This window comes from Alligator sinensis, unplaced genomic scaffold (genome assembly GCF_000455745.1).
Source record: "Alligator sinensis unplaced genomic scaffold, ASM45574v1 scaffold1369_1, whole genome shotgun sequence".
NCBI classification, from domain to species: domain Eukaryota; kingdom Metazoa; phylum Chordata; order Crocodylia; family Alligatoridae; genus Alligator; species Alligator sinensis.
The window spans coordinates 170,093-181,158 of NW_005842875.1; the positions used below are offsets into that span (position 1 = coordinate 170,093).

Here is an 11,066-nt window from a genome sequence, read left to right on the forward strand (position 1 = left end):
AGGTTGGGCTGCTTCAGCCTCTCCTCCAGCCGGTCGTACTTGGTAGGCAGCACCCTCCGCAGAACGGCCTTCCCTTCCAGCATGGCCTGCAGCCTGTGCCTGCTCGTTTCAATTTCACGCGCTGGGCCTTGGATTTTCTCCTTCACCTTCTCGATCTCCTCCAGCCGCTTTTTCACAATGGTGCCGTATCTCAAGTTCTTTCTAACTGGCGTCTGGCAGCTGGGACACACCTTCAGCTTGACGGCACTTTCGTCTTCGTCCATGTAATAGTCGAGACCTTGGGACTCAAAGATGTGGCCGCAGTCTTCCAGCTGCACAAAGCAGGCTTCCGGATCCTCCTCAAAGCCAAAAAATATCTGAGTGACTTCATCGTGGTCACACACAAGGCACTTTTCGGGGCAGGGTTCCCCACACAGCCCGATGCAGGGATGACCACAACGCAGCTTCTTACTGCACCGTACATCACAGCGGGGCCTGTTGCATGGCTCTGAGCAAAGCTGCGTGCACTGGTAGTGCTGGCACCGCCACTCGCACGGCTCCATGCATGGGATACACATCTCCCCACATTTCTTTTTACACTGACTGTGGACGCAGTGGTTCTGACATGCTTGCTGGCAGGGAGGGCACTCCCCAGTGCAAGGTTGCTGACACTTGTGGGAGCAAACGAGGAAGCGCTTGCAGGGGTTCTTGCACTGCTCGTGAAATCGCCCTTCATAGCAGGTGTTGCAGGAGCCCGGGCACACATGGCCACAGTCCAGCGTGGTCACACATTTCGCTTTACACTTCACAGGCATCCCATTTTCCATCTCTTCTGTGATCCAGCATTTCACCTGCTGGTCGTGGCCACATTTTAATGTGACCATCACCAGCTCAGGACACTGGGCAGTTCATTCCTGCCCACAGAGCTTGTTACATTTGTGCCCACATGTCAGATACTTCTGACAAGGCTCTTGACAAGAAAACTCACTTGCAGGGGTGGAGCAAGGAACCATCTGTGGGTGGCCGCATTTGGGGATAGTTTTCGGCACTTTCACCATGCATTCTTCACAGGGTTCAGAGCACAAATGGGGGCAACGGTGCCCATCTTTGCAGAGCACCTTCTGGCAGGGCTTCAGACACTGAAACTCCTTGTGCTGGATGTCATAGGGGTGACATGCCCGAGTGCAGACGTGTCCGCAACTCAGCCTGAACTCACAGGGGCGGCTGCAACCCCCTTCTGGAACTTGGCAGAAGTCTGCTGCTTTGGACACCAGGGTCCGAGTGTCAGGGTGGTTCTGGCAGCACAGTATCAGCGAGCGGCCGATCCGACCTTTCTCTCGGAGAGTGTGAATGATCTTGCTCCAGAGGGGGACCTTGCCGAGCATCCCCATGTTCCCAATGCAGTACAGCCCTTTCTTGGCTCTGGATAATGCCACGCAGATCCGGTTGGAAATCTGCAGGAATCCAGCTCTCTCTTCCCTGTTACTTCGCACAAGTGACAGCAAGATAATGTCGTTCTCCTCACCCTGGTACTTATCCACCACGTGAACTTTCACACCTGCAAAGGTTTTGGCAGGCATGAGCCTGCGCAAACAGAAAAGCTGCCCAGTGTAGGTGGTGAGGATGGTGATCTGAGAGGGCAGGTAGTCCTGGCACAGGAAGTACTTGCATAGCTCCACCACGAATTTGGCCTCGTGTGGGTTCTGATGGCTTTTCCCTTCCTGGATTTCCTCTTCAGGGAAGTCATGCTCCACAAAGAAGAGGTTAGATACAACCCCCTGAAATGAAGAGAGGGGGAAAGGTCACCAGAGAAAAGAAGAGTTCCTTCCAACATGGCAACCTTCCCTTTTGCATCTGTGGTTTCTCCCCTAAGACTTCAGGCATAGTTTACAGACTCCAGGGGGGGGGTGCAGTGCGGCAGAGCATCACACACCCAAGGCAAAGCCTCTGTCAGACATTTCCACAACATACCTAGCAAGAAAGAAAGACTTTCAGGTTGCAAGCCATGCCTCAGAGTCCTGATAGGACAGCACTGACAACTCAGAAATGCTGCACTATTTGGAAGAACCGAGTTCTCTCATCACCTGCAATATTCTTCACATTATCTAGAAGGGATGGGTGCTGGTGGATGTTTGCAGGCAGATGTTCCATACACTAAAGACAAGTTTTCCTTTGAGGGCAGGGGAATGGGTGGATGGACAGGCTTTATCACTTACAGATACCCAGCAGCTTGGGTGGAATGCACACGTGCACTTTCCAGTGACGTGTCTGTGTGGTACTTGCAGTCCACATAAGTCTTATCTCAGGGTCTGTGGCACTTTGGTTCTGAAATCCAAATAAGCTCATTCATTTAGAGGTGCGTTCCTCCTCCTTTCACCCTACTTTAGGGCCTGAGTATTTAAGGTCTTGTATTTTGTCTGAAGGAGGAAGGGATATCTGGCAGCCCTTTGCTTTTGTGCCAGCATAACTAGTTTGATGGAAAAGGGCAATACAGTGGATGCACTGGCTCATACTTCGGGCTGCACTTGTGGCATGCTTGCCAAAAAGGATGGCCACTACTGGCCTTCCCACACTGTTTCTTACCACTTTGTTCCACTGTTAGTCATCCTCACTGCTAAATATATCTGGTCTAATTTAAAATTTGCCTCAGTTCAGCATTGACCTGTTGGTTCTCATTTGTCTCTGCTACATTAAGGAATCCATGAGTGCCAGTATGTTCACCTCATGAAGTAAATACATAACAATCCAGTTGCTGATCTGTTTTCTAATAAGAAGATTAAGCTCCTAGGGTGCCTCGTTCTAGAAGTGTTTTTCGAGCCTCCAATCATCTATGCATCATTCTGCATCTTTCAGATCTTTGTCATCTTTCTTAGAAGGTTGCCGTAAGAACTGGATGCAGCACCATAGTCTGTCTTGTTGCTGCCACATACAGTTGCCTCCTATAGCACCTAATTCCCAAGTCAGCTGTCATACTTTTTAAAACAGACGAATTTAATGAGTGAGGCTGAGGCACTTCAGTATAACCCCAAAAAGCAACCAGGTATGATGGAGCTAAACAGAGGGTTCCAGTTACCAGTAGAAGGTTTGAGACACACTGGTTAGCACCAGCTGTGAATGTACCTTGATGTTCTCATAGGTGAGGACCGAGGGGTGGTTCTCCAGCTCCTGGTATATGTGAGGAGTAAGGAGCTGGGCAATCTCAGGGCGCATGCGGTGCTGAAATACAAAATTGTCAGGTCAGCACTGCCGGAGGAGCACAGCCAACTTCTCACGCTGGAGGGAACTGTGCCTCTCCCCTGCTAACCATCCCTGGCTTCACTGGGGAACAAGAACACACACAAGGCAACCACCATGACACAGAAACCTGGATTCACAAGGCCACCCCCTGCTCTGTCAGCCATTCCAGTCCAGTCAGCAGAAAGGGATCAGAAGTGTCTTCACAAAGGCTGTTTGCAAGGACTGCAGTAAATACGTTTGGTCATTTCAACCCAGGTCCCAGTGGACAAGTGTCCAGACTACAGTAAACTGCCAGCAATATCATCGAGATGAATCGGGCTCCACACTGGAAGTGCTGGGAGAGAGCAAGCACTGAATGGGTCTGGAAGGGAGCTTCTCCCAGGGGGATAGCTGGTTCTACCAGGTGCCGAGCCACCACGGTGGGCACAGGATAAGAACTTGAGCAAAAGAGGCTACGGCAGATCTACAGGAGACAGCATGGGGAAATTTGTGCTGGTGCCACCCGTGTGGTTAAAACTCCGGGATGGCCAGGCAGCTTTCACTGGCAGTAGCCAGCAAAGAACAGAGATTGTTACCACACCATTCCCCTGTACCAACGTCATTTAAAGCAGAGACAGAGCCTGGCAGCAGTGTCTTTGACATGGAGCCTACACCCATGAAGGGACACAGCAGCTGGATCGGACAGATCCCAAGACCCTTCTCAGGCACTAGGCAGCGCGTGCTTTTCTGACAGATTGTCCAGGGGGAAGATGCAAGGCCGAACTTCCAGAGGACTCCAACTCTGGGTTCCCACAGGGCACGAATGCAGCAAGAGGGGATGCTGGACCTGCTGCTCACCTGGTAATTCAGGCGAACAAAGGGGAGGCCAACCTTCACCAGCCGCTCGAAGAGGGACATCTCCAGATTGAAGTTCTTGGCCAAGTCATACACATTGGCGCTCGGCCGCAGCTGAAAGGGAAGAAGACTGTGATGAGGTCTTTTCCCAGCCCCACTTGCAAAACCTTCCTTTTCCCACACCTTTCTCTGCATCCTCCATCTGCCCCCGCAGTGGAGGGGCCAGTGCGCACTGGTGCAGTACCTGCTGGTGGTCTCCGATGAGGACAAGGTGCTGGCAGGCTTTGCTCAGCGTGGTGATCGTATGAGCCTCCAGCACCTCTGCTGCCTCTTCCACTATGACAATTCGAGGTTCCACTTTCTGCAAAATCTGGCGGTACTTGGCAGCACCTGGCAGTGGAAACAAGAGCATGGAGTTGACCGGGACCCCCCTGCAGCCAGTCAGTGGTCAAGTGCTCTAGAACTGCCCTTGTGAGGGGGCGGGGGGAGGAGACGCTCATCAGGCCCCAGTTCCCTTGTGTTCCTAGGAGAACAAGAGAGGCTCTCCAAGGGCCCAAATCCAAATAAACCTTTAGACTGGCATCCTGGACCATACCAAGGACAGTTCCCAGAACTGGTGGCAGGGAAGGGAACGAACACATGCACAGAGGTGTCCCTGGGACCCATGCCTCTCCCCTGCTCCCAGCCTCCTCAGCCCATGGAAGAGAAAGGGACTTAGCTAGCTCACGCTGCAAAGAGCCAGAGCACAAGGCTGGCACTGCCTCTTGTTTGTGGGCTGCCTGCAGTGGATATCACAGGCATAAGCTGTGGTCAGCCCCAGCCAGGAGGCCGGGAACTGTTGGGAAGCTCCTTCTTGAGGGCAAGACAGGATTTTCCTTGAGCCCGGCATTGTCAGACTCCCTCTCTGCTGGCTGCTAAGGAGGCTGCAGCCTGGGCGGGTTCTCTGCTCCACGTGAGCTGCCTCAGTGCTGGGCATCAAACCCTTCAGGGACCACGTCCTGGCAGGTGGGCCAGGAGGCAGAGCCAGCACATTTCCCACATTCCACTCACCTGTGGTTGTCATGCCCACAACCTGGGCCTCCTTGAGGATGCACAGGTCCTCCTGCAGCCGCAGCTCTGTCAGCCGCTCCGCTGCCACCTGGTACTGCCGCTCGTGCTGCAGGATTTGCCGCCGGATATCACCCTGGTACATCTGCAGCCAGAGCCTGGGGAGGGGCATGGGCACCATGAGAGAAGAGGGGCCGGGCAGGGGCCAGGGCACTCGCCTACCTTTTTGGGAGACCCAGGCCCAGGATTCTGCATGACCTTAAGTAAGCCGCCTAGCACTGGGCTCAGCTCCCTCTGTAACATTTCCACACCCAGCAGTGCTGATTCACTAGCTAAGACCCAGGGATTCCCAATAGGAATCCAGCATCAAACACATTCCGACTAGTTGTGGTCTCTCTGAGCATTTTGTAGTGGAAGAATTACTCTGTTGCTCCAGTAAAAAAAAAAAAAAAAAGAGTCAAAGCAAAGAGCTGGCACTTTCCGAGGGGACTTTGAGTCTTAACAGGTTTAAACCACTCACCGATGGAAGATGGGGGCAGAACAGGGAGTGCACCTCGAAACTGTCTGCTCCACAGACCCAGGAGTTTGGTTACCTGTAGAGCTGCCAGCGGGAGCCAAGGTCCAGCTGCCACAGATCCTGGATAGCCTCAGCCTGCTCCTCCGTCATCGTGCTCAGCTTATGAAGTTCAACCTTCATCTTATGTTTCATTTTCTTCCTCTGAGCTGGCTGCATCTGTGGAGAGCCCATCACACACCAACACTGGAGAGACTTCCCTGCACCCATGTGCCTTCACTCCCTGCTTGTCCAGAAACATCTGGCATGAAGGGCAGAAACAAGTGCCCACGTGCACCTGTGCAGTTACCTCCCACTCTCCTTCCTGCTGTGGCTGGGCTGCTCCCAGGCCCTGTTTCTCCAGCTTCATGGCCAGCAGGCGATTGGCCAGTTCCATGACTGCCCCATTTTCTTCTTCCTTCCTCCGCTGGGGCCGGGCTGCCTCCTCTTCCTCGATTACTCGGTCTGCCTGGATCAGGTCAGCTTCCTCTTCAATCTCCAGCAGCTCCTCTTGTACCTCTCCCTCCTCCTCCTCTTCCCCCTCCTGCTGGCCACCTGCAGGGGAGTCACCCAGTTACACGCACAGACACATCTGGCCACAGCTGGAGGGAGATGCAGGGATCCAGGATTCATAGCACCGCACACTCTCTTCTCCCCCTTGTACTGCATGCATCTCTCAAACCCCGATGGGTGGCAGCTGTCTCCCAAGCTCTACGCCTGCACACCCCCCCTGCAGAGGAGAAGTCTCTTACCTGTGGTTTCAGGCCCTGGGTTCTCTGCAGTATTCTGGGTGAAGGTATTGACACCAAGGCCCAGCCATTCCAAAATCATCGAGTGCCTTGAACCGAAGCAGTAAAACCACTCGTCCTCCTGGCGAGAGAGAAACAAGCCACCAGGCTGGTGAGCTCTGATGCCAAGTTCAAGACCATGCCAAATCTGCACCTGATTCTCTTCCATGCATGAATGTGGGCCAGACCCAGAGTGCAATGAAGGCTGCTGCCTGTGGTCTCAAGTGTGGCAACCCTGGCACATCTCTGGTGGCTTCAGGATCCTTCAGGAACAGATTTTTACTGACTACAGTGGGAAGGTTTTCTGTGATCTGTGCTTTATACAGTTAAAAAGGAACAGTTTGAAACCTAGGCAAGCAGTGAGCTAAAGGAAGTTTCTATTCCCCCAAACCTCAGAGGCTGCTGCTGGTTTTCTGGGGTCAGCCCTCACATTCTTCTTGCATCTATGCTATCAGATTCAGACAAGGAGGGTTTCTTTACGACTGCAAGGGCAAGGAACATGACTGATGCAGCCAGCTGAATTCTGCAGTGCAGGGATCCGGTCTATCCAGGGCACCAGCCAATTCACAAGCTCTTCACAGCACCTCCTTGCTGTCAGCTCCTACTCAGGCAGTGAAATCAATGTCTCATTCCCACAGAGCCCTGCTCTGGGGACGGTCGTGTCCCCCTGGTTGGTATCACTGCCCTGGGCACTGTGGATTACCTGGACAAGAGGTGTGGCCAGGCAGACATGGGGCAGGAGGGGCCTGGCCCCGAGGGAGGAAGCTCCTCTTACCGGCCCATTCGTCAGGCTGTCCCAGTGCTGCAGGGAGATGTATCTCTCCAGGTGGCGCTCGTGCAGCACGCCGTACGTTGTGCACTCCAGGTGCCTGGCTCCCTCGCGCAGCTCCTGCTCCGAATGCTTCATCTGGTTCGTGATCTGCCCAACACAAGACACAGGCTTTCAGGGGTACTGCGCTCCAGGAAGACAGAATCCAGGAACAGCAGAGGGAAAAGGAAAGGGCCGCACAGAAAACAAGAACAGGCAGATCAAGAGATGGGTGTCAGCACCAGCTGCAGACTGAAGGGCAGGTGAGGAGATGGCCTGGCAGAGCCAGCTCCATGGAGTGGTTTGCTGGGGGTCCCTTCCCTGATGGAGGCAGCCCTCTCCTAGGCGGCCTGGGTCCTGTACGTACGTCCACGTAGGCCCTGCGCAGGTGCGGTGGTAGATTGCGGCGGAAGTCACACTTTTTCCTCAGCTCCCGCAGCGTGAACTGCTTCAGGACCTCGCTGCTGCTTCTGCCCCCCACGCGCACGATCCCGTTCTTCTGGGACTTGTAGATCCCTGAGCACAAAAGGAACATGTCACTGGAGGGAAGCACAGCTCCCGCACCCCAGGGCACCTCCTCAGGGTTCAGCTCGGCTGGCTTGCAAAGGGGCCTTCGCACTGCACAGCAGTGAAGACTGGACCCAAGGCAACCACCAGAGTGAAAGGCTAGACAGCTCCAGCACAGAGCATGGGTCTGAGCTCCTCCCCATCCAAAAGGGCTTCCCTCCTCTACCACACAGACCCTCTAACCTTCCAGGAACTGGTCCAGGGCATGGTTGGTGTAGCAGACCACGAGGATGGGAGACTTCTGCCACACCTGCTCGTTGGTCAGGAAAGCCTGGACGATCTTCAAACCCACATAGGTCTTCCCTGCAGGACAAACCCAGAATCAGTCTGGAGGCCCAAGCCCCACGTGCCATCTCAGAACTGGGAGAACCATCAGGACATGTCGAGGGGCAGGAAATCTCTCCGAGCACCAGGTCTATCTGGAGTACTGTGTCCAGTTCTGGGAGCCGCACTTTAAGAGGGATGTGGACAGCATCGAGAGAGTCCAGAGGAGGGCCACTCGCATGATCAAGGGACAGCAGGGCAGGTCCTATGAGGAAAGGTTACGGGACCTGAACCTGTTCAGCCTCCAGAAGAGAAGGCTGAGGGGGGACCTTGTGGCCTGCTATAAACTAGTCAGGGGGGATCAACAGGCACTGGGGGAGTCCCTGTTCCCCCGGGCGCTGCCAGGAGTGACCAGGAATAACGGTCACAAGCTGGCGGAGGGAAGGTTTAAGTTGGACATCAGGAGGCGCTACTTCACAGTCAGGGCGGCCAGGGTCTGGAACCAGCTTCCAAGTGAGGTGGTGCAGGCTCCCACCCTGGGGGTTTTTAAGAGGAGGTTAGATGACCATCTTGCTGGGGTCGTTTGACCCCCAGTACTCTTTCCTGCCATGGCAGGGGTCGGACTAGATTATCTGCCCAGGTCCCTTCCGACCCTAGAAACTATGAAACTATCTATAAGATAGCAGCACAGTCCAGAGTACCGGGTGCTGCGCCAGGAGCCAGCTGATCTGGGTTTTACATGCTGACCTTCCCTGTCTGATCTCTGCAGAGAAAAGATACCTGGGGATGGACTGTCTCCTCCTGCGTGCACATACAGGCCTGGCAGGGTGCAGACCTACCTTACAGGAAGCCTCTGGGCATAACTGGGGCACACGTTATGCGATTCAGACTCAGGTGTTACACTAGTGGGCACCATAGAAAAACTTAGGCCATGACAGCAGGATCTAGTTTGAAACCTCTGCAGTCAGCGCTGCAGCGTATCGGGGCCAGAGAACCAGGAGCTGAAAGCCTAGTGTTAGGAAGGAAGCAACTGACAGCGCAGGGCTATGGTGCAAGACCCATGACAGCCCAGGATCCTAGGGGGTCCTTCTGCCCACAACACAAACCCTCTTGAAGGCTGTATTTGGCTTACGGCTAAATCCAGACTGGTGTTTCAGCTATTCACGCAGAACAGAGGATGGCCTGCGTTCCCCGTGACCCTGACTGCAGTGGAGCTACCCAGCACTGCGGGACACATCTGACAGACTCCAGCCACACAACAGGGGCCTGGAAGTACTATGTGGTCGCAGGGCAGCTGCCTGGCTGCCCTGACCCTCCCTGGATTGAGCAGAAAGGTGCTTGCACCATACCTGCCCATGAGCCAGGAGAGAGAGATCCAGGGCCAGCCCTTCCTTCCTAAGCAAGAGCAAGGCATGCAGCGTTCCCCCTCACTTGGATTATTCTCCACCTTGGGTTCATCAGGTGGGGCTTGTAAGAGGGGGGGCTTAAGGGAGTTTGCAAAAAGCCACCGAACAGCAGCTGTAAGCCAGCCTCTCTCACCAGTTCCAGGAGGCCCCTGGATAATGGCCAGCTCCTTGGTGAGCGCCAGCTGCAAGGCCTGCATCTGCGACTCGTCCAGCTTCAAGGCTTCCATGGAAGGCCACTGGCTGGGGTCGAGAACGTTCACCCTCTGTCTCCTCAAGCCCTCGGGGCTGGCCAGGCCCCTCTCTCCGTCTGGGGAGGGCTCCTCCATCAGAGGTGCGAGGTTGTAGGTGCTGCCCATTCTCAGGTACGCCGGCTCTCCCACGAGGGTGTCGCACTCCACGATGTACTTCTGAAAAGGGACGTCTTCTTCCTGGACCTCCTGCAGCCCCTCCAGCACGTGCCGGTAGGCTTCGAAGTAGGCTGTCGTCTCCACCATGAGAAAGGAGTCCGAGGGCTGGGCCTCTGCCAGCAGCGCCTGGCTGTGCCCGGTGAAGCACAGCTGTGCGATGCCCTTGGCCAGGTCGGTGCTGTCGCGGTTCGACACCGTGGCAAAGAGGAAGGTTTCGAAGTGGTCTTTGGACATGCAGACCAGGGAGCCGTAGAGCAGGCGCTTGGAGTTCTGCCACCGCACGAACTTCAGCGGCTTGGTGTCAAACTGGACCTTGTAGACGATGCCGGAGGAGGAGCAGAGCGGAGTGATGATCCGTGTGTCGAAGTAGATCCTGATGTCGTCGAACCTCCTCTTCCTCAAGCCTTTGTCTTCGAAGCTCTGCAGAAGCTCCAGGATGCCTTCCCTCAGAGGCCTGACAAAGTCCTCTCTCAGGAGCCGGAAATGCGTGTCCAGGTAAACGCCGGTGCTCTCGTACCTCCCAGACACGATGTTGGGGCGAAGAAAGGGCTTCTCGTCCCGGTGGACCTCGTTGTAGGTGGGGTAGACGGTCATGGCGCGGTAGGAGTCCTCCTGCCCGCCAGGCTGGGGCTGCAGCAGCGTGTAGCTGTCGGTCCGCAGGGTGCCCTCGCGCTTCTTCTCCTGCAGGTGCTGGATCAGGGCCTGGACTTTCTCCAAGCTCCTCTCCGTCTGCTCCGCGATGTCCACGCCGGAGGCTCTCAGCACGTTGATGGAGGCTGGCAGGATGGACATCAGCACGGAGATGTTCTGCACGGAGCTGGCCGGGAAGATGCTCACCAGGTCCTGGAGGAGCGCGACGATGTTGCCGACGTGCCCCGGGTACTGCTGCCGCAGGGCGGGCGCGGGCTCCGTCATCATGTCGGCCGCGTACTGAGGCAGGCAGACCTTGAGGAAGTTGGACTCCTTGACCAGCCCCAGCAGCTGCTGCACGCTCTGCCGGTCCATGCGGGAGCTGCACGCCTTGCGCAGCACCTGGCACAGCAGCTCCAGGAAGCTGGGCCACATGGCCACCTGCGCCAGCAGCTCCCGGAGCCCCGAGCTGGACACCAGCGTGATGACCACCTCCGACGCGTCTCTGTGCAGGAGGCTCTCCAGGAACTTGTAGCCGATCCGCCG

At 55.5% G+C, this 11,066-nt stretch overlaps 1 protein-coding gene across 1 annotated transcript; it reads right to left on the minus strand.

Moving 5' to 3' along the window:
- Positions 1-6: 6 nt before the first annotated feature.
- On the minus strand, positions 7-11,060 carry ZNFX1 (zinc finger NFX1-type containing 1). The gene is made up of 12 exons (XM_006035770.3): positions 9,617-11,060; positions 7,997-8,116; positions 7,614-7,762; positions 7,214-7,357; positions 6,403-6,520; positions 5,961-6,205; positions 5,691-5,830; positions 5,101-5,255; positions 4,295-4,440; positions 4,054-4,164; positions 3,100-3,195; positions 7-1,757 (listed from the first exon to the last, which is right to left on the minus strand). Exons 1-12 carry the CDS (start codon positions 10,953-10,955, stop codon positions 888-890), a joined length of 3,633 nt encoding a protein of 1,210 aa, XP_006035832.3. The 5' UTR covers positions 10,956-11,060; the 3' UTR covers positions 7-887.
- Between the last annotated feature and the right edge of the window lie 6 nt (positions 11,061-11,066).

What these genes read in the sequence shown, in the direction of transcription:
- ZNFX1 (XM_006035770.3), bottom strand. Translation starts at nt 10,955, where the DNA reads ATGTGGCCCAGCTTCCTGGAGCTGCTGTGCCAGGTGCTGCGCAAGGCG. An exon ending in CCCAGGGCCTGAAACCACAG is followed by an intron (nt 6,206 to 6,402) that starts GTAAGAGACTTC and finishes ACTCCCCTGCAG; the next exon opens with GTGGCCAGCAGGAGGGGGAA. An exon ending in TTGTTCGCCTGAATTACCAG is followed by an intron (nt 3,196 to 4,053) that starts GTGAGCAGCAGG and finishes TTTGTATTTCAG; the next exon opens with CACCGCATGCGCCCTGAGAT.